The sequence below is a fragment of the Ostrea edulis genome, chromosome 9 (genome assembly GCF_947568905.1).
Source record: "Ostrea edulis chromosome 9, xbOstEdul1.1, whole genome shotgun sequence".
Classification (NCBI taxonomy): Eukaryota; Metazoa; Mollusca; class Bivalvia; order Ostreida; family Ostreidae; genus Ostrea; species Ostrea edulis.
This window is the reverse complement of record NC_079172.1, coordinates 64,127,107-64,151,514: the sequence shown is the minus strand read 5'-3', so window position 1 is coordinate 64,151,514 and position 24,408 is coordinate 64,127,107. Positions and strand designations below refer to the sequence as shown.

The window sequence follows — 24,408 nt, the reverse complement described above, 5'->3', positions numbered from 1 at the left end:
TGGTTTAGCCTGTTTTGGCAATACACGAGCCTTAGCCCGATCCTCCCTTACCAATTTAATGTATTATTTTACACGAGGGAAAATGCTGTCGGGTTTCCGGTCCTAGACATCAGATTCCTTGTTCTAATCCGACCATAATCATGAAATATATTAATCAAGTGTTGAATGAAACCTTTTACTGTCCCTGAAGCAAGCGGTTTAGGGCAACCGTATTCAAAATCACCCCTTAAACTTAACCTTTCACAATCAATAGCATGAACTATAGTCTTCCCCTTTAATTCTTTCCAAACTATAAACCCTACGAATATCACTGATGACTCTGGTGATGCTCTCAAAAACTCGAGAACGACTCCAAAAGAATGTTTTTCTTTTTGTGCCTTAACGAAGAATTTCACTCCTATCCAGATCTGAAAGCCTCCTATCTATTTCTTCCAAATTAATCTCAATCTCTCTTCGTTTATCCTGAAATATAAAATATAAAGCTAAATCTTAACAAACGCAGCAATGTTTCACAGGAAATAAATTCTGAGAGCGAACAGCAGCCATCTTAAACCTGCACTATCCGAAACAAAACTTTCTTAGAGGGAATATTGATAACTCTTTTCCCCCCTTTTACACCAAAAGAAAAATTGGCTAGCAACTTTGACCACAACATAGGTAAAGGTTCAATATATCGTCAACTTTCCATATTTATATTGCAATTTTCCATCCTCACCTGCATATGGTGTTTATATCTCTCAACTGATTCGATACGCAAGAACTTGTTCTGCATGTGATCAGTGTTTTAAATCGAGACAGACTACCGACAAACAAGTTGATGGAGCAGGGGTTTCAATAGTCTCGTTTAAAGTCAGCATTTCGCAAATCTTATGGTCATTATGACGATCTAGTTTGCCAATACAACCTATCATTGGGTTAAATGCTGTCTGACATGTTTCATATCGATTGTTAGGACGTTCTTGGTACACTGATTTTGACTACAGATAAATCCGTTTACCATATCAAGATATAGAGATCACGGCAGGTGTGACCGGTCGACAGGAGATGCTTACTCCTCCTAGGCACCTGATCCCACCTCTGGTGTGTCCAGAGGTCTGTGTTTGCCCAACTCTCTATTTTGTATTAGTGTTATGACATTGATTACTATTCGTTATCTTCACCTTTGATTTAGTACAGTTCTCATTTTAAGTACTGGTTATTAAACATTTTCTCAATCTAGTATGGTTCTAATTTAAAACACTGGTCATTAAACATTCAGTGTATAAAAGGTGAAGATAACGAACAGTGATCAATCTCATAACTGCTATAAGCAATTCAAAATAGATAGTTGAGCAACACAGACCACTGAACACACCAGAGGTGGGATCAGGTGACTAGGAGGAGTAAGCATCCCCTGTTGACCGGTCACACCCGCCCTGAGCCGTATATCCTGATCAGGTAAACGGAGTTATCCGTAGTCAAAATCAGTGTGCCAAAAACGGTGTAACAATCGATATTTAAACACGTCAGATAGCATTTGACCCAATGATAGGTTGTGATAGCCAACTAGATTGTTATAACGACCAAAAAATTTGCAAAATGATTACTTTAATCGAAACTGTTGAAACCTTTGTACCATCAACTTGTTTGTCAGTAGCCTGCCTCGATTTGAAAACCGACCATACACAGAACAAGCTCTTACGTATCGAATCAGTTGAGAGATATAAACACCATATGCAGGTGATAATGGAATATTGCTACATATATATAAGAAGCTGAAATCATTCTGTTTGTCACACAGTTGAGTTGTCACTTTGCCGTTGATGTCTATTTTCAATAGAATATCAAAGTCTGAAGCAGAAGTGGGCGACTCTGTGGTGTCTTTTATTTCGAGCTCACAGGGACATATCGAATCGACATATGAAAAAAGGTTATTATTGTTAACAGACAACACGTCGTAGATATATCTAAATGTCGAATTGAAGGCCACAACAAGAGATTTGTTCTTTTCACGTAGAAGTTTTTAAATAAATTCTGCTTCATATGAATATAAAAACAGGTCAGCTTACAAAGTAGCACATGCCCATGGGAATTCCAACAGACTGTTGGAAGACCTGATCACAAAAAACCACGACGATATTGTCAGTGAGGAACTCTACCATTTTTATTTCAACTTCAAAGTACTTGTTTTTGGAATCAGAGTGGTGTTTAAGAAAGTAATTTTTTGTATGACTGGTCACTAGATATGAATATTTCCGTTTTCGATTTTTGTTGAAGAAACAACTGTCTATGATGTCAAAAAGTCTAGTCTTTAATTGATCGTGAATGGTTGTGTAAAGTGTTGAAAGTAATAAATTTTAATGTTATTGATTTGGGAAAAGTTTGGCGATTTCAAGTTTACTAAAAGTTCTTTATATTTTTTTAGCATCCACATTTGATTAACACAACTTGTGGCATATGTAGTTGCACAGCAAGTTTGAAGTTTCTCCTTCACAGCTGTTAGTATTTTCACGAGGAGCAAAGATAGGGCCTTGTAGAGCACTTACTAGATCCAGCAATGTATTGTTGTTTGTAAGGGTTTTTATGTAGTTTAGGAATCCATTATGGGTACGGTAACACATATTCATTCGACCCATTGACTGGAATATTAAATGTATCTAAACCTAAAGCATGGTTTTGAAGAGTTTAATCATTTGAAAGGGCATTTGGAGTATAAGTACAATTACCAAAAGTGGAATAAATGCCAAGTTCTTTTAAAATACAGTTGTAATAAGGAGCCCTACATACAAATACTATGTTGTTTCAAGCTTTGTCAGCTGGAACCAAAACTTATTCCCAATACAACCTATCTACTTCTTCCATCACTTCTGGTTTACTAAACACAGAAGGATATATGATACGTATTTTTGTTTTTAATATGTCTAATACGGGATTTTCATATTCTTCTTATGCTTTTAACCCATTCTGACAATGTATCAAGTTCTTCTTTTTCATATTCAGCCCATCGTCTGGCATAATCTTCGACAGAATTCACAATGAAGATGAAGTTTTGTCGCCAATTGAAAGACCGAGGTTCTCTGTTTATAGGACATTTTAGAATAAGTGATTTGAGGTCCTCATTTCAAACTATATTGTATATCGACATCACCAGTAATGTCATGACCAGCTGGACTATAGTTGAAAGAAGATGAAAAAGAAGAAGAACACGTAGGTAGATTAAGTTTAAGATGGTCTATATCGAGGGACAGCACAGTTTCTTTTTAATCAAAAATTGTGGATGCAATAGTAGAAGTATATTTGTAGGAAATATTGGGTGTAGACTTGAACTTGAAATAAGGAATACACGACTGACCTATCTTTTGACGAAGAATGTTGCTGATATTGACGGCTTGTAGATTTAAGCTTAAGGAAATGGCGGCATAATTTGGAATGAATATAATCCATGGCCCGTGTTGTTGGTTTAAAGAATCTGTGATTGGCAACATCCATAATCAGAGTTTGGTCTATATTCAGGTGTTGAAAATCCAAGTATAGACTAGCTGTGTCTTCTTGAAATAGAGTATGTAAAACTATCAATGGAACAGAGTAAAGTTTTGTACGATTATGATGTGGACCCAATTGTCTGTTGACGTAATGTAGAAGCAAATCAATCATGACATCATTTATACTTGATCTTTTATAAGCACGGTGTATTAATGACATTCAGTTTCAGACATTTCCACTTGTCGCCCAAAGAAGGGTCGTTTTGATCAGTGCTATGCTGTGTTGATGCCCTGCACGTATCGATATAACAGAAAGTGGCAAGTCAAGGCTGTTGACAAAATAATTCCTTAAATTGTTCCCTCGTAATGCATAACAAAATCATTATTCAACACCTGCCGTTCTATTCACTTTGCTTGATGGAATGATGGCTCTTCTGTACAACATTGGTGTATGAAATCCTATTGTTAAGTACGCCCCCCCCCCCCCCAAAATAAACTTGACCCTTACCATTTATTAATCATTATTTTACGTGTGATTTTGTTGTAGGGCTGGGAACCACTTTTATTGTTCTCCACCGTATCATACCAGCTTTTCAGACAAGCAAAGGAGTTACGATATTGAACACTAACAGGACTATATTTGTCGCCTATCACAAATCTTTGATAGGCTTGCAAAGGTGTTTGGTCATATGTAAAAAAAACCCCAAAAAAAAAAAAAAAACCATGGAACTGATATGTTTTTAATCAAAATTTGAAATACTTTATGGTGGTTGGATCGCCATAACTGATACGCCTCTGCGTCCTCACTGCGCCGCCTGTGAAGGATTTTATTCCGCGCTTGATAATGCAAACATATTGATATATGTCTATAAAGATTATCATAAGGCATTCTCAGGACATTTAAGGTATTTAACCTGTCTCTGCTATCGTTGAAAATGATTCTATTCCTAGATACAATGGTAGATTGTGAACATTGTACACACAACAACTAGTGAACAGTGCACACATAAGGAATTACTTTAATTCTGGGGCAAGTTATAAGAGTATAACCTAGTTTGGGTCAGTTTACGCTTTATAATCCGCATACCAAACCAGATTATACAAAAATGATTCAATTCTTATTTTGTCTTTGTCTCTGATTGGTCAAAATCCAACAAATAGGAATGCAACAAATAGTGAACAGTTTACATACAACAATAGTTAACAGTGTACACACCACAAATAGTGAATAGTGTACACACAACAAATAGTAATAATGATAATATTTTTTTTTATTTAGACAGGATAGCACAATTAGAACAAATGACTAGTTTACATTGTGGTCCTGTATAAAACATATTCACAGACAGATAAATGAGAGAATAGAGAAATAGATAAGATAATATAAAATATATACATAAAATATACACATGATATCACTGGGCGAAAAAATAAACATATACATCATACCTATATATAACTTAGTTGAGTAATAATGCTGCAAATATACTGATTTGAAATATGTAATAGAACCACAGCTTCTGACAGACTCGGGAAACTGATTCCATAAAATTGTGGAGCATACCTTAAAAGACCATTTATAATATTCAGATCGAACTTTTGGTAAATATAAAATGCCACTATCGCTACTTCTTGTTGTTCTGGAACTAACTTGGCTGACAAAATTAAAAACGTAAACAACGTAAAAACAACAAATAGTGAATAGTGTACACACAACAAATAGTGAATAGTGTACACACAACTAATAGTGAATAGTGTACAAAAAACAAAACAAATAGTGAATAGTGTACAGACAACAAAATAGTGCATAATGTACATACAACAAATAGTGAAAAATGTACACACAACAAATACTGAATAATGTACACACAAAAAATAGTGAATAATGTACACACAACAAATAGTAAATAGTGTACACACAACAAATAGTGAATGATGTACACACAACAAATAGTGAATAGTGTACAAACAACTAATAGTGAACAGTGTACACACTACAAATAGTGAATAGTGTACACACACCAAATAGTGACCAATGTACACACAACAAATAATGAATAGTGTACACACAACAAATATTGAATAATGTACACACAACAAATAGTGAATAATGTACACACAACTAATAGTGAATAATGTACATACAACAAATAGTGAATAATGTACATACAACAAACAGTGTACATACAACAAATAGTGAACAGTGTACACACAACAAACAGTGAATAATGTACACACAACAAATAGTGAATAATGTACACATAAGAAATAGTGAATAATGCACTCACAACAAATAGTGAATAATGTACACACAACAAACAGTGAATAATGTACATACAACAAATAGTGAATAGTGTACACACAACAAATAGTGAACAGTGTACACACAACAAAGAGTGAATAATGTACATACAACAAACAGTGTACATACAACAAATAGTGAACAGTGTACACACAACAAACAGTGAATAATGTACACACAACAAATAGTGAATAATGTACACATAAGAAATAGTGAATAATGCACTCACAACAAATAGTGAATAATGTACACACAACAAACAGTGAATAATGTACATACAACAAATAGTGAACGACGTACACATAACTAATAGTGAATAGTGTACACACAACAAATAGTGAACAGTGTACACACAACAAATAGTGTATAGTGTACACACAACAAATAGTGAATAATGTACACACAACAAATAGTGAATAATATACACACAACAAATAGTGAATAATGTACACACAACAAATAGTGTATAGTGTACACACAACAAATAGTGAATAATGTACACACAACAAATAGTGTATAGTGTACACATAACAAATAGTGAATAGTGTACACACAACAAATAGTGAATAGTGTACACACAACAAATAGTGAATAGTGTACACACAACTAATAGTGAATAGTGTACACACAACAAATAGTGAATAGTGTACACACAACAAATAGTGAACAGTGTACACACAACAAATAGTGAACAGTGTACACACAACAAATAGTGAACAGTGTACACACAACAAAGAGTGAATAATGTACATACAACAAACAGTGTACATACAACAAATAGTGAACAGTGTACACACAACAAACAGTGAATAATGTACACACAACAAATAGTGAATAATGTACACATAAGAAATAGTGAATAATGCACTCACAACAAATAGTGAATAATGTACACACAACAAACAGTGAATAATGTACATACAACAAATAGTGAACGACGTACACATAACTAATAGTGAATAGTGTACACACAACAAATAGTGAACAGTGTACACACAACAAATAGTGTATAGTGTACACACAACAAATAGTGAATAATGTACACACAACAAATAGTGAATAATATACACACAACAAATAGTGTATAGTGTACACACAACAAATAGTGAATAATGTACACACAACAAATAGTGTATAGTGTACACATAACAAATAGTGAATAGTGTACACACAACAAATAGTGAATAGTGTACACACAACAAATAGTGAATAGTGTACACACAACTAATAGTGAATAGTGTACACACAACAAATAGTGAATAGTGTACACACAACAAATAGTGAATAATGTACACACAACAAATAGTGAATAATGTACATACAACAAATAGTGAATAATGTACACACAACAAATAGTGAATAATGTACACACAACAAATAGTGAATAGTGTACACACAACAAATAGTGAATAATATACACACAACAAATAGTGAATAGTGTACATACAACTAATAGTGAATGATATACACACAACTAACAGTGAACAGTGTATACACAACAAATAGTGAATAATATACATACAACAAATAGTGTATAGTGTACACACAACAAATAGTGAATAATGTACACGCAACAAATAGTGTACACACAACAAATAGTGAATAATGTACACACAACAAATAGTGAATAATGTACACACAACAAATAGTGAATAGTGTACACACAACAAATAGTGAATAGTGTACACACAACAAATAGTGAATAGTGTACACACAACAAATAGTGAATAGTGTACACACAAGAAATAGTGAATAATGTACACACAACAAATAGTGAATAGTGTACACACAACAAATAGTGAATAGTGTACACACAACAAATAGTAAATACTGTACACACAACAAATAGTGTACACACAACAAATAGTGAATAATGTACACACAACAAATAGTGAATAATGTACACACAACAAATAGTGAATAGTGTACACACAACAAATAGTGAATAGTGTACACACAACAAATAGTGAATAGTGTACACACAACAAATAGTAAATACTGTACATACAACAAATAGTGTACACACAACAAATAGTGAATAATGTACACACAACAAATAGTGTATAGTGTACACACAACAAATAGTAAATACTGTACACACAACAAATAGTAAATAATGTACACACAACAAATAGTGAACAGTGTACACACAACTAATAGTGAATAATGTACACACAACAAACAGTGTACACACAACACATAGTGAATAATGTACATACAACAAATAGTGTACACACAACTAATAGTGAATAATGTACACACAACAAATAGTGAATAGTGTACACACAACAAATAGTGAAAAATGTACACACAACAAATAGTTAATAATGTACACACAACAAATAGTGAATAGTGTACACACAACAAATAGTGAATAGTGTACACACAACAAATAGTGAATAGTGTACACACAACAAATAGTGAACAGTGTACACACAACAAATAGTGAATAATGTACACACAACAAATAGTGAACAGTGTACACACTACAAATAGTGAATAGTGTACACACAACAAATAGTGAATAGTGTACATACAACAAATAGTGAATAGTGTACATACAACAACTAGTGAAAAATGCACTCACAACAAATAGTGAATAATGTACACACAACAATTAGTGAATAATGCACTCACAACAAATAGTGAATAGTGTACACACAACAAATAGTGAATAGTGTACACACAACAAATAGTAAATAATGTACACACAACAAATAGTGAATAGTGTACACACAACAAATAGTGAATAGTGAACACACAACAAATAGTGAATAGTGTACACACAACAAATAGTGTACACACAACAAATAGTGAACAGTGTACACACAACAAACAGTGAATAATGTACACACAACAAATAGTGAATAATGTACACATAACAAATAGTGAATAATGCACTCACAACAAATAGTGAATAATGTACACACAACAAACAGTGAATAATGTACATACAACAAATAGTGAACGACGTACACATAACTAATAGTGAATAGTGTACACACAACAAATAGTGAACAGTGTACACACAACAAATAGTGAACAGTGTACACACAACAAATAGTGAACAGTGTACACACAACAAAGAGTGAATAATGTACATACAACAAACAGTGTACATACAACAAATAGTGAACAGTGTACACACAACAAACAGTGAATAATGTACACACAACAAATAGTGAATAATGTACACATAAGAAATAGTGAATAATGCACTCACAACAAATAGTGAATAATGTACACACAACAAACAGTGAATAATGTACATACAACAAATAGTGAATAGTGTACACACAACAAATAGTGAACAGTGTACACACAACAAAGAGTGAATAATGTACATACAACAAACAGTGTACATACAACAAATAGTGAACAGTGTACACACAACAAACAGTGAATAATGTACACACAACAAATAGTGAATAATGTACACATAAGAAATAGTGAATAATGCACTCACAACAAATAGTGAATAATGTACACACAACAAACAGTGAATAATGTACATACAACAAATAGTGAACGACGTACACATAACTAATAGTGAATAGTGTACACACAACAAATAGTGAACAGTGTACACACAACAAATAGTGTATAGTGTACACACAACAAATAGTGAATAATGTACACACAACAAATAGTGAATAATATACACACAACAAATAGTGAATAATGTACACACAACAAATAGTGTATAGTGTACACACAACAAATAGTGAATAATGTACACACAACAAATAGTGTATAGTGTACACATAACAAATAGTGAATAGTGTACACACAACAAATAGTGAATAGTGTACACACAACAAATAGTGAATAGTGTACACACAACTAATAGTGAATAGTGTACACACAACAAATAGTGAATAGTGTACACACAACAAATAGTGAACAGTGTACACACAACAAATAGTGAACAGTGTACACACAACAAATAGTGAACAGTGTACACACAACAAAGAGTGAATAATGTACATACAACAAACAGTGTACATACAACAAATAGTGAACAGTGTACACACAACAAACAGTGAATAATGTACACACAACAAATAGTGAATAATGTACACATAAGAAATAGTGAATAATGCACTCACAACAAATAGTGAATAATGTACACACAACAAACAGTGAATAATGTACATACAACAAATAGTGAACGACGTACACATAACTAATAGTGAATAGTGTACACACAACAAATAGTGAACAGTGTACACACAACAAATAGTGTATAGTGTACACACAACAAATAGTGAATAATGTACACACAACAAATAGTGAATAATATACACACAACAAATAGTGAATAATGTACACACAACAAATAGTGTATAGTGTACACACAACAAATAGTGAATAATGTACACACAACAAATAGTGTATAGTGTACACATAACAAATAGTGAATAGTGTACACACAACAAATAGTGAATAGTGTACACACAACAAATAGTGAATAGTGTACACACAACTAATAGTGAATAATGTACACACAACAAATAGTGAATAGTGTACACACAACAAATAGTGAATAATGTACACACAACAAATAGTGAATAATGTACATACAACAAATAGTGAATAATGTACACACAACAAATAGTGAATAATGTACACACAACAAATAGTGAATAGTGTACACACAACAAATAGTGAATAATATACACACAACAAATAGTGAATAGTGTACATACAACTAATAGTGAATGATATACAGACAACTAACAGTGAACAGTGTATACACAACAAATAGTGAATAATATACATACAACAAATAGTGTATAGTGTACACACAACAAATAGTGAATAATGTACACACAACAAATAGTGTACACACAACAAATAGTGAATAATGTACACACAACAAATAGTGAATAATGTACACACAACAAATAGTGAATAGTGTACACACAACAAATAGTGAATAGTGTACACACAACAAATAGTGAATAGTGTACACACAACAAATAGTGAATAGTGTACACACAAGAAATAGTGAATAATGTACACACAACAAATAGTGAATAGTGTACACACAACAAATAGTGAATAGTGTACACACAACAAATAGTAAATACTGTACACACAACAAATAGTGTACACACAACAAATAGTGAATAATGTACACACAACAAATAGTGAATAATGTACACACAACAAATAGTGAATAGTGTACACACAACAAATAGTGAATAGTGTACACACAACAAATAGTGAATAGTGTACACACAACAAATAGTGAATAGTGTACACACAACAAATAGTGTATAGTGTACACACAACAAATAGTAAATACTGTACACACAACAAATAGTAAATAATGTACACACAACAAATAGTGAACAGTGTACACACAACAAATAGTGTATAGTGTACACACAACAAATAGTGAATAATGTACACACAACAAATAGTGAATAATGTACACATAACAAATAGTGAATAATGCACTCACAACAAATAGTGAATAATGTACACACAACAAATAGTGAATAATGTACATACAACAAATAGTGTACACACAACTAATAGTGAATAATGTACACACAACAAATAGTGAATAGTGTACACACAACAAATAGTGAAAAATGTACACACAACAAATAGTTAATAATGTACACACAACAAATAGTGAATAGTGTACACACAACAAATAGTGAATAGTGTACACACAACAAATAGTGAATAGTGTACACACAACAAATAGTGAACAGTGTACACACTACAAATAGTGAATAGTGTACACACAACAAATAGTGAATAGTGTACATACAACAAATAGTGAATAGTGTACATACAACAACTAGTGAAAAATGCACTCAGAACAAATAGTGAATAATGTACACACAACAATTAGTGAATAATGCACTCACAACAAATAGTGAATAGTGTACACACAACAAATAGTGAATAGTGTACACACAACAAATAGTAAATAATGTACACACAACAAATAGTGAATAGTGTACACACAACAAATAGTGAATAGTGAACACACAACAAATAGTGAATAGTGTACACACAACAAATAGTGTACACACAACAAATAGTGAACAGTGTACACACAACAAACAGTGAATAATGTACACACAACAAATAGTGAATAATGTACACATAACAAATAGTGAATAATGCACTCACAACAAATAGTGAATAATGTACACACAACAAACAGTGAATAATGTACATACAACAAATAGTGAACGACGTACACATAACTAATAGTGAATAGTGTACACACAACAAATAGTGAACAGTGTACACACAACAAATAGTGTATAATGTACACACAACAAATAGTGAATAGTATACACACAACAAATAGTGAATAGTGTACACACAACAAATAGTGAATAATGTACACACAACAAATAGTGAATAGTGTACACACAACAAATAGTGAATAGTGTACACACAACAAATAGTGAATAATGTACACACAACAAATAGTGAATAATGTACATACAACAAACAGTGAATAATGTACACACAACAAATAGTGAATAGTGTACACACAACAAACAGTGAATAATGTACACACAACAAATAGTGAATAATGTACACACAACAAATAGTGAATAATGTACACACAACAAATAATGTACACACAACACATAGTGAATAGTGTACACACAACAAATAGTGAATAATGTACACACAACAAATAGTGAATAGTGTACACACAACAAATAGTGAATAATGTACACACAACAAATAGTGAATAGTGTACACACAACAAATAATGTACACACAACAAATAGTGAATGATGTACATACAACAAATAGTGTATAGTGTACACACAACAAATAGTGAATAATGTACACACAACAAATAGTGAATAATGTACACACAACAAATAGTTAACAGTGTACAAACAACAAATAGTGAATAATGTACACATAACTAATAGTGAATAATGTACACACAACTAATAGTGAATAGTGTATATACAACAAATAGTGAACAGTTTACACAAAACAAATAGTGAATAGTGTACACACAAGAAATAGTGAACAATGTACACAGAAGAAATAGTGAATAGTGTACACACAGCAAATAATGCATAATGTTCATATATTTCCTGAGACAAATCAGCGCCATTGTTTTGTATACTTACGGTCACTTGCTCGTCTTGCGACTGTGTCCGTATTTTTTACGTAATCTACATTGATACAGCGCCCTTTTGTCGCAGCTGGGAACCGGCTGGTCATCTTGTGAAAAAGAACGTGAAAACATTGAGTTGAAATACACTTGACGTTACATCAAGTGTTTTACAGGTCATCGTAAACATGAAAATCTTTTGTACATCCCGAAAGTTTCGTATTGGGTCATGGATGATTCCTCTCCATTCTGTTCTGTCTTTGGTTTTCCTGGCGGTTTCACATCACGAACTGAATCCCGGTCTATTTCAACGGCTGGGAATTCCAACAAAAATAAAGCAGAATGTAAAACATGAAAAATAAAAAATGAATTTCAGTTTTGAAAATACAAGTACATGAGTGTATATTTAGTTCGTGATGTGAAACGGTCTGAAAAACCAAAGACAGAACCGAATGGAGAGGAATCATGCATGGCCCAATATGGAACTTTCGGGATGTACCGAAATGACCGATTAGAATTGATGTTTATACACCGAGGTCATGTGATAGTATTCAGTAGACATCAATACTAAATAGTGTATTGCTAGCAGACAATCACCAAAGAGATATGCGCAGTCGTAAAACGAGGAAGAACGCTGACGATCAAAGTCACTAGTGATGTTCAATACCTTGGTGTAATGCAGATGTTTCTTATCCATGTCGGCATAATCGTCTTTCATATCTATATCCTCGATTTTTATTTCCCCTGCCAACTCACATAATTTAATGAAATGCGTTTTCCTATAAATGATTGTAGTGATTCCCTTTTTGAAAGATAGCATTTTAATGCAGGAACTTGATTGCAATTGAAGTCTTGTTTCTTAGTTGTTATCCGGAAGTGACATATACTATACAATATTGTTCAACGCGCGATAAAAGACAGTGTGGATCTGTATCTCGAGAGTCCCGTATTCTCCACATGGATTGGTTATTTGTTTTACGTCTTAATATGAGTGAAAAATTCTCGACGGGACGTCGAATTTTCCCCCCTCATATTGAGACGTCACCAGCTGTAGGTGATGCACCACATATTAGAGTTCAGGGCCGTAGCAGTGAGGGTTCTTAATCGTTTTTAAGGTTAAATCCGAAAAAACCCTTCTAAATGCCGAGCGTTTGGCGAAGGAGCAATGACTACCTATCTTAGCGTCTTAGATTACGAGCGAAGCTCTAACTCACTACCTCCTGGTTAAGAAGGGAACGCTCTAACACTGAGCTACGGTGACCGGTTTCTCCACATGGAGAGACGGAGTAGAAAAAGATGATGATGATGATGATGGCGATGATGATGATGATGATGGCGATGATGATGATGATGATGATGGCGATGATGATGATAAGACTGAACAAAACCATTTGTGTTGCATTGGCAATCTATGACCAAGAATATTTAGTTAACTTTTACAGCAATAATGTGTCATGTATTTACAGGTACTTTATTTCATCAGTAATGAATTAGCGCTTAAACCGGCCGCGGTAGCTCATTGGTAGAGTGTTCTCTTCATGACCAGAAGGTTGTGAGTTCGAGTTCCACTCGTGCCATGGCCGCATCAGACATTGTTAGCCACTCCGTATTTAAAAGTGAGAATTACGGTTCTTCGGATATGACCTAAAAATGGATTCCCTGTGTGGCGGCAGGCGTTGACACGTTAAAGAACCCCCATTGCTTCGGCCCTGAGCGCTAAGCATAAGTCTAAAGTTGTCGTTTTTCACCTAAAGGTGGTCACATTTCAATTTTAATGAAATTTATTGAAAGGACGGAAAGCAAACTAAAACGTTTAACCATTACCAAACGCAGTGGTGTAGGAAATGTGTGATGAAAAATGTGAAGATAACAACGATGCTGAAGAATCAGTACAGGGTAACAAAGAAAAAAATATTGTGTCAGTTTGATTCTGTCTTTATAAAAGGTTTCATCTATATCATAGGTACCTGAAGGACTTCAAGGCCATACTTCATGCCAAATGCGGTGCTAAAATAGGAAGAACACTGATTAGGTCAACTCTGAAGGTTAATTTCAACATTATAGATAATACAGTTTAGGTTCAAATTGTAAATTTTAACATTTCAACAAACAGAAAACCAAGAAAAAAAACACCCAATGGACATTAATATAACAATGTGACTTTTTCCAGAAAGTTGTTCTTTTCTTCTATGTAAGTGCAAATCCATGTACATATGTAGCTAGTACATGCTACTTTTTACACAATATTTACATACACTGCTTTTCATTTCGGCGATCATGAATAGTGTACAATCTTAAAGTTGAACTGTAACAATTTTTTGCGTAGGTACACTGATTAACAGATACATAGATATGAGGGAAGTAATTGTAAGACTTTTATATAATAATAAAATTAGATTGTGAATAAAGATATTCTGATAACGCTCTGTCAAGCAGTACAAAACGTAACACCCCACACCCCTGCGCACTTACAACCCATCAAACAGCGATAACACAAAACATTAAGTCATTTCATCGTGATCGATGTAGATCCTAATCAAAATTATATTGAAAAACAATTAGATGAGATGTTGTATCGTGTGCAGCTACATCTTATAAAAGGAAGGCCCATTCTATCGCCTGGTGTTCGGATCCGTTCCTCTATCGCCGACAATGAGTCTGTGTGCGCCTTGTTTTCTCCTCGGGATCGGCTTACTGCTTGTGACACATAGGCTAGATGCTGCAATTAGTATGTGCCAAATACAGTCATTGGTCTTTTTTTTGGGGGGGGGTGGTGGACTTTTGTTTTATCCATGGCTGTGCAAATATTGAATTGAAAAACGTGAAAATTCTTTTAAACATGTGCAGTGTATTTTCAATCAAATTAAAAAAACCCGATTATGATGAAAGGTGAAGATAATGAACAGTAATCAATCTCATAACTCTCATAAGAAATGCAAAATGGAGAGTTGGGCAAACACGGAACTCTGGATATACCAGTGGTGAGATAATATTCCTAGTCCCAGAGGAGTAAGCATCCCCTGTCGACCGATCACACCCGATCGTGACCTCTATATCTTGATCAGATAAATGGAGTACTATGTATATGTATTTGTAGATATGATTTCCTTGTAGTTGTTGGATCCCTGGATCCCTGCAGTTCAAACCCGTGCATGAATGGTGGAACCTGTGAAGTCAGGGGCTCTTCCTTCGAATGTGCATGCCCCTTCTACGCTGTCGGTCCTACATGTGAAACCATAGGGTGCTCTCATCCACACCAAGAATGTTTAAATGGCGGTACCTGTCTGCAGGTTTCTGTGCCATCTGGAGTCTGTAAATGCCTTCCTGGCTGGTATGGGGAAATATGTCGAGGTTTGTGCTGATATTTAACACTGTCCTAAATGTTTGATAATGTGAATTGTTGCTGACGGTGATAAATAAGGTATGCGTCTTTTCATCTCTTACACGCAAATGCATCTCTTCTTGCAGATTTCGTAGCACGACACGACTTCGATGCACACGAAGATTTAACATACCATGGCGATTTATCTGTAAATGAGGTATAGTGCCATTGATCGAAGAGGTATGATGTGAATCGGAATATGATTGCATTGGACTACTCGATCAGATTTTGATCGTATACTCTTATGTATCCGCATTCACTTAGAGATAAAAGCTTAAATTCTTTCTTTTGTTTATATATTACACGATGCGGAAAAAAGGGTCAACCGAAAAGTCTCCATGGAAAAGTTATACAAACTACTGTTTGTGTCATTTCATGAAGTCGTGACGTTATGACCTGTAAGGTTCTCTGTACTCTTCTCACATCACCCTGTTTAATAGTGATATTGTCGCCGGCATAAGTACGGGGTGTTACATTCATAAATTTTCGTTGATAAAAAAGCATGATGTTATACATGTACATGTTCAGTGTAGTTAGAATTCTCTCTCTCTCTCTCTCTCTCTCTCTCTCTCTCTCTCTCTCTCTCTCAGTAGAGTTGTTTTCCTTAGAACTTTTTCTGTTTTAGAATACCGAAATTCATAACCGTTACGGAGAAATCTCCCAAACAAAAGAGTTCACCCTCACTCACGACTATGTTGGACTGGATGGTAAATGTCCCCTGTTGTCTTTTCTTTCTTATCAATTACGATGATGACGAAATACAACTATAGATATGTAATATACTATTTTCACGTTATTCATTTCAATGAAACCTCTTTTGTCTGAATTTTGTATCTTTAGGAAACCCCTTTTGTCTGAATATGTATCTCTAGGAACTTTTGTCTGGGTTTTGTATTTTCTAAATTTTGTATTTTCAGGAAACCCCCTTTGTCTGAGTTTTACATTCATAGCCGTGACTAATAACGCTAGGTTGGATGTCTTTTGGAAATCAAACCTTTTGAATGTACATATCCCAATCTGGAATAGCGTGGACTCGGGCCTCGCTACCAGAAAATGGCACTTCGTCCAGACACCAGTGAACCCATCAAGAGACTCTATTTTCGTAAGTCAGCCATATTCCTTTCAATTCAATTAGAATCTGATCTAATAAAATTGATCAATGAAGATACTTTATATTTGCTATTGATGTGATGACAACACAGATGTATCAATGTGTACCTGTGTCTCCAGTATCAACTACTTTCATTGTAAAGTGAAATATACAGGAAATATACCAGCGGAATTTAAATTAATAGTGTTTGTGTTTACCCCCTCCCCCTTTGCATACGTGCTCGGGTCATGAATAATGTTATTAAAGACAATAGAGGAAATTCGAACTATGATCATGACATTTCTTTACTCGATATTAAGGATGTTTAGTTTTCTGTCATTTACTTTGCTTAATATATACTAATATACTGTAACATTGCGTTATCCATGACCCAAACTGCATGACCCTAGCGCCTACGTTTCCAGCTATAGGCAAAACTATTTAGCGCTCAGGGCCGTAGTATTGAGGGGTTTTTATCGTACTGGTCAACGCCTGTCGCAATTTGGAACTTCCATGACTCTCACTTTGAAATACGGAGCGTTTGACGCATGAAAGGGTCAATATTTAGGACACTTCACGTAGAAATGATGGCCTCTGAGTTTGCAATGAGACGTAAGAAAACAAAATTCTAATATTTGATATCTCTTACTTTTTAGGTCATCAAAGGATCCACAGTTGATACAACACTTGCAATAGATGACATTGTTATTGAATCGGGAGACTGTAGAACAGCACAATAGATGGATTAAAACAATATTAGTTTAGTATTTCTTTGTCTCTTGACAAGTGTATTGATAATTTATCTGCACTGATAAAAGTGTGACATTTAACGCCGGACACGACAAAAGTCCGGAGTTTCGCAAACCCTTTTATTAAGGATACAAATAAACCCTTTACAAAATCAAAGTTGGCGATTTCAATTTGACATGTAATAATAATTTAGAGCCAAGACTTGATACAACAGTTAATTTACCTGCACTAGCTTGATATTAATAACGACACCTTCCTCAAGGTCAAAGGTAATGTACGATCCAAACTTGGCACAGTGACCAGGGGAGTCAGCACGGCCATCGTCTCCTATAACAAGGGGTTGTCTCAGGTAATCCTGTTGATTCTTGTCCCAAACATGAGGGATTGCAGGAATTGACTGATGGGTTGCAAAGGTTCTACTACTGATGGTAGCAACACCCATGCACTGTAGGACACGTAGAACCTTTGTAGTCAGGGCAACCGAAAAGATAATGCTTGAAGACAAGCCAATGTTACCAGCAGGAATGGATCCAATGTAGGGCTGACTGCACCACTGCCATTTAAATGAACAAAACTCGCACTCTACAGCGATCTTTACCATCATACCAACTACTTGTTGAATGGAAGCTGTGGCGAATATGTTGCATCTCTTGCAGGTGTTGAGTAACTCCAACAGCTTTGATGCAGAGACAATAAATTTCTTTTCCTCCACTGGAATACAGTCTTCATGACTGAAAAACAAAAAGCCCATAAAATGATTTTTTTCATTTCAAACAAACATTCAAGGCGATTAAAGAAATGATCAGATCATATGACCATATGAACTAGTTACTTACTGTGTATCTGTTAGATGAGAGTCATCTGAGCTAGCACTGGACGGCTCATAAACGGATGTGGAATCTGTGTCTGTCTGGTCCTCTGACTCCTCGCTGCTGGAGGACTCATGCATCTGGACAGGGTATGGGGTGATCACAGGATGTTCCCTCACATCATCTCTGCTATTAAACTGGATCCCAATACTTCTTACCCTGGGTTGAAAATCCACCTGTAGTCCTTCAAATAATAGACAAGAAATATTATATGAATCAACTGTCCATAGTCACTATTATATGAACATCATGTTAACGTGTTAGGCCAATGTATGGCTACAAATCTAAACTATACCAGCCAATGTATAAAAATAAACATTATTCTATTTAGTCATCGATATTTTACCTGATACATTTCTGTAATCTCGGACATTTATATATCAGGATTGTTGATTTATCATTACTCCAAAAGCAAATGTAACCGAGAAGGAAGGCAGATGTTGGTTTTATTAATTTATTCAGTAGAAAATAAAGGCATTGACCTACAATAACAGATAGATAATATTACAAATCAAGAAAGAAAAACATAAGTGAAACATGACAATTGTAAATTGTACCCACAGTAAACGTTTTAGAAGCATACTATACTTTACAAAAATATGTACATGTGTTCTGTAAATAATTTAGATTAAGATCTTACAGACTCATATAATCATTACGACTTTGAAAGCAAAATTACAATAAAGTAAAGAACTTGCAATCAAAATAATTACGTATATCGGCTCTTTATATGGAAATGAAACATATACTTTAATATAGAAATAACATACCATAAGATGCGGAAGATATCAGCTGGTTGTAACTCTTCAAAACGTATTACTGCTCTAACTACATAGGTAAGCGCGGTAGATTTATACATATATTGAAATACTATTATTGGATAAAGAAATATGAAATGACCAATGAAATCAAAGAACCAATGAAATAACAGAATAAAACTTAACTCAGCCAACTCAATCCAGATGCGCAATTGAACTTACGGTAAAGTGAATTTTAAGATTGTATTTAGCAAAACGATCAATGAAAAATATCAAAACGAATAAATACATATAGAAATTCATATTTATACTATCACACAAATAAGTGTTATCACGATTTTATGCCTTCTTCTCACCCCTCTGGATCTGCCCCTTGCTAGATTAATTCTGATGTTACCTACAACAGTGGTACTCACCTATCATTCTAACATTATTGGAAGTTAAAATACAAGTAGATATAATGTTACCATTTTGAATACTTTACATATATATATATATATATATATATATATATATATATATATATATATATATATATATAGAAATTCATCATCTGATGTTTATTAACTTTAGTGTTGGATGACTGAAAGCGAACCCCCCCCCTCCGCCTCGCACAATTCACTTTCTAGAATTGACAAGTGGCCCATTTTGACCAGATAGACATTACCCTTGAACGTAAAGCACTGGTCAGTCATTGTGTATTTCCAATTAACAAACTTCACCATTGAGTCCTGACCGTTACACTTCGTCGGACACGAAGCCACTGACTCTACTTAGTCACTGATTTTGTACGTAATAAATTCCTATGATCTTTACTCGCATGTTTCATTGCTTATTTGGAGTTTCTATTTGTTTGACTTTTCTATTCCTTTTTTCTTCTTCAAAAATAAAGTTGAAATAGACAAGGTTAACATTTTGAATAATTCAAATATTTAGAATAAATAATCATGCGGTGTTTATTTTTGAAAATTTTAAAATTTAAAAAAAAGCTTTAGTGGCGGAAGAGCAGAAGCCACCCCTCCTCCTGCACGATCCAAAATTAACAAAAGGCTCGTTTTGACCAGATAGAAATGGCACTTGAACGGAAATATTTGTCAGTAATTGTGTACTTCCAATTAACAAACTACCCCATTGTAATCTTCTTGGTCCCTGATATTCTACATTGTACAATTTGAATAATTCATATCTGTACAGGAAATAATCACACGATGTTTAGTTCGGAAATAAATAAATATATATATGATACTCAAAATTTGATAAGGATCACGAGGTTATATGTGTGTAATTTAACACTAACATAACAGAAGACAAACATTGACTCAGAAACGTTTTTACTCTATGTTATGAATGAAAATCCATGAACGGCATGAACTTTTATCAATACGGAATGCTTGAAATCTGATAACAACACCAAAAGGCATTTCATTACAAAAAGTTAACAGCAAACCAGAGAAAGAATTACACAGTTTTGGGGATAGTCCATCATTACACTTAGTCGATGAAGTGTCAATACCGGGTATGGCATCCCCTTGCATCAATGACGGCTTGACCATGTCGAGCCATGCTGTCAATAAGCACCCGGATGTTTCCAATGGGAATGTTGTTCCACTCTTCCACGAGGGCGTTTCCGAGCCCTGCCAAAGTCGTGGGTTGTGCTCTACGGCATGAAAGGGCAACCTGCAGCATGTTCCATACATGCTCAATCGGGTTCAAGTCCGGCGAACGCGCTCGCCAGTCCATACCGACAATTGTCTCCTGCTGAAGGTACTGCTCCACCACCCTGGCGCGATGAGGACGGGCGTTATCATCCATCAGGATGAACTCAGGGCCAACAGCACCAGTGTAGGGTCTGACGTAAACATCGAGGATCTCATCCCGGTACCGCACCCCCGTCATTGTTCCTCTCTCCAGGACATGAAGATATGTTCTTCCAGCCCTGCTGATTCCACCCAGACCATGATGGAACCACCACCATAACGGTCATGTTCACTGATGTTGGCATCATGGAAACGTTCACGTTGTCGTCGCCACACTCGGTGTCTCCTGTCTGTAAAGTCCAAACGATACCTGGACTCATTGGTGAACAGAACTTGAACCCAATCGTTCTGTGTCCAAGTGACATGATCTTCAGCCCAGTCCAATCGCTCCCACCGGTGTCGAACAGTCAGAGGGACTCGAACACATGCCCTTCTCGGGTTCAGACCTGCATTGTGAGGCCGATTCCGTATCGTCGGAGTGGACACATTCACCCCCGAGGCGTTCAGAAGGTCATTACGTAGGCTGATTGCTGTTCAGAAGGGATGACGTCGTGCCTGAAAAGCCACACAATGGTCTTGGCGTTGGGTTGTCGACCTCTGACGACCACCCTCATGTCGGTGTGCTGCTGTACTAAAAGTTTGCTGTCGGTTCCAGGCCCTGTTTACAACGCTCTGGCTGACGTTTAGTGCATTTGCAACGTCACCTTGTGAATAGCCAGCGTCAAGCATTCCAATACAGCTGCCCAGTTGTTCTGTCGTCAGGCGACGCCTTACACGTTGAGAGGGCTTTGTGTTGATAAACGTAGTGTAAACACTCAAGTGGGTTTGAAATTTTAGAAAGAATCAGACACCGATGCCTGAGTGAAAATCGTGCAATGGTAGCAAAAGCATAAATTGTGAAGAGAAACGCATTTCCCATGGCATGAAATGCACGTGTAAGTTTGTTGAAGACGTTTTTGATTTCACTTGGACACAATATTGCCAGTTATGCAGTTATTATTTTTTTAAACAGAAATATATCTATGATCCTTATCAAATTTATATAGAGTTCCCACTGGTCAGTCATTTTGTATTTCCAGTTAACAAACTACACTATTAAATTCTACTCGTTACGCTTTGTCGGACACGAGATCATAAGCCATTGATCCTAACCTATCTACAAATCGATCTGAAATATATGGGTTTTCTTGTTTACTGTAATTAAGGTCTTCCGCAACGGAAGACTTCATTGTTACCCCTGTTATCATTATGGTCTTCCGCTTCCAACGGAAGATTTCGTTGTTATTCTTGACACTACCTAGTAACAGATTTCGTACCTTATAAATTTCTATGACCTCGAACATTTATGTATCGATGATTTGTTGTTTGTTGTAATTGTTTTGGTGGTAGCTTTACTGGAGTTGAAAGAGTTACGATTGATATTGGGAATATATCTTATAACGAAAGAACTAATACTGTCTTCATTACTCGGAAAACTTTAGCAGCGGACTGATGAAAGCACCCACCCCTTCCCCAACGCCTCGACCAGCCATCACACATAGTTCATTTTCCAAAATATATAGATGCAATACTTGATCGTAGAATTCTGATCAATCAATGCATATTCCTAATCAACAAAAATACCTTTCTTAAACCTATTCGTTATGTTTCGGCGGACACATTAGAAATATACTGAAAACACATGTAGATGAAAAATTTCTTTGATGCCGTACATTCATATACCTTTCTTATTAAAAAGGTAATGCTTGTCACGATTGTTAATTCATAAATTTGATTTCTTTCTTGAAAAATTATCTATACAAATTAAAGTTTTCAGCAGACAAAATGCCATTTTTATATCAGTTTGATGAGACAGACATGATATCTAGAATGTTAGATTAGCTCCAGCCAGAAATAGATCTTTTAGAGGTTTTTTTTTATTCGACCAATTTTATTTGCATTAATGCTGTATGAAAGGGGATGCACATTGCGCATTCGGTTGCATTTCGTTCTTTTGTCTATGACAACCACATATTTTCTTCAATAAAAAGATTGAAATTTCATTTTGTCGTTACATGTATACGATGCAATTTAATCAAGTCGGCATAGAGGCGCCCCATGCTAAAATTACCCTTATCAAATGTTACATACTTTGGCTCTTTGGTGACCAGACAGTTTCATGCATTGACCCATTGCTATATTTTGTTTACTGTTTAATTGAAATATGACACCAATTAAACCATTATTACCACCAATTAATGTTTTTTTTTTATTTCAACCATGTGAAACCACTTATTATGTACCTTTCACCTTATAACAAGGAGTGGTGACCATTTAACATTGTGAATCGATCCTTTATCATATGGAACACACCATTTATTATGTGCCTTTTACTGTATAACAAAGAGTGGTGACGACTTAACATAGTAAACCGACCCTTTATAATATGGAACACACCATCTGATATGATGTACAATACCTTAAGGGAGCTATGGCGTTCCATAATATACAATTTTTACTAGTTCCGTTTTTGATATACTGGTACCGTATAAGTTTTACATTATGACCCCTGGGTCGAAGCCTCTGCAGGTGCATTGCTAGTCCCCGAGGGTCTCTACAGCCCAGTAGCTAAGTGTTTCGTTACTAGCTTGAAAATACGGATGTATATTTAATTGGTGTGATAAAATTTAGAAATTCATTTCAAAATTAAAGATTATCTCCCTCATGCATAGCTCTTATCCTTAGACGAATTTTATTCCACTTTTTGGCACTCTGTTTTCCCCTAGAATAGCTCTAGCAAATTCATCGTTATTTCGGATTTCAAACATTTCGGTTGAGCATAACTGAAGAGACATTATTTGTCGAAATGTGCATCTGGTGCATCAAAATTGGTACCGTATAAGTTTTACATTCTGAACATTACATGTATTATCGCAATGTTTT

General features: G+C 35.0%; 1 protein-coding gene across 1 annotated transcript; it reads right to left on the bottom strand.

The window, feature by feature from the left end:
• Positions 1–18,316: 18,316 nt before the first annotated feature.
• LOC125658626 (uncharacterized) lies at positions 18,317–20,152 on the bottom strand. The gene is made up of 3 exons (XM_056150819.1): positions 20,146–20,152; positions 18,939–19,155; positions 18,317–18,833 (listed from the first exon to the last, which is right to left on the bottom strand). Exons 1-3 carry the CDS (start codon positions 20,150–20,152, stop codon positions 18,317–18,319), a joined length of 741 nt encoding a protein of 246 aa, XP_056006794.1.
• Between the last annotated feature and the right edge of the window lie 4,256 nt (positions 20,153–24,408).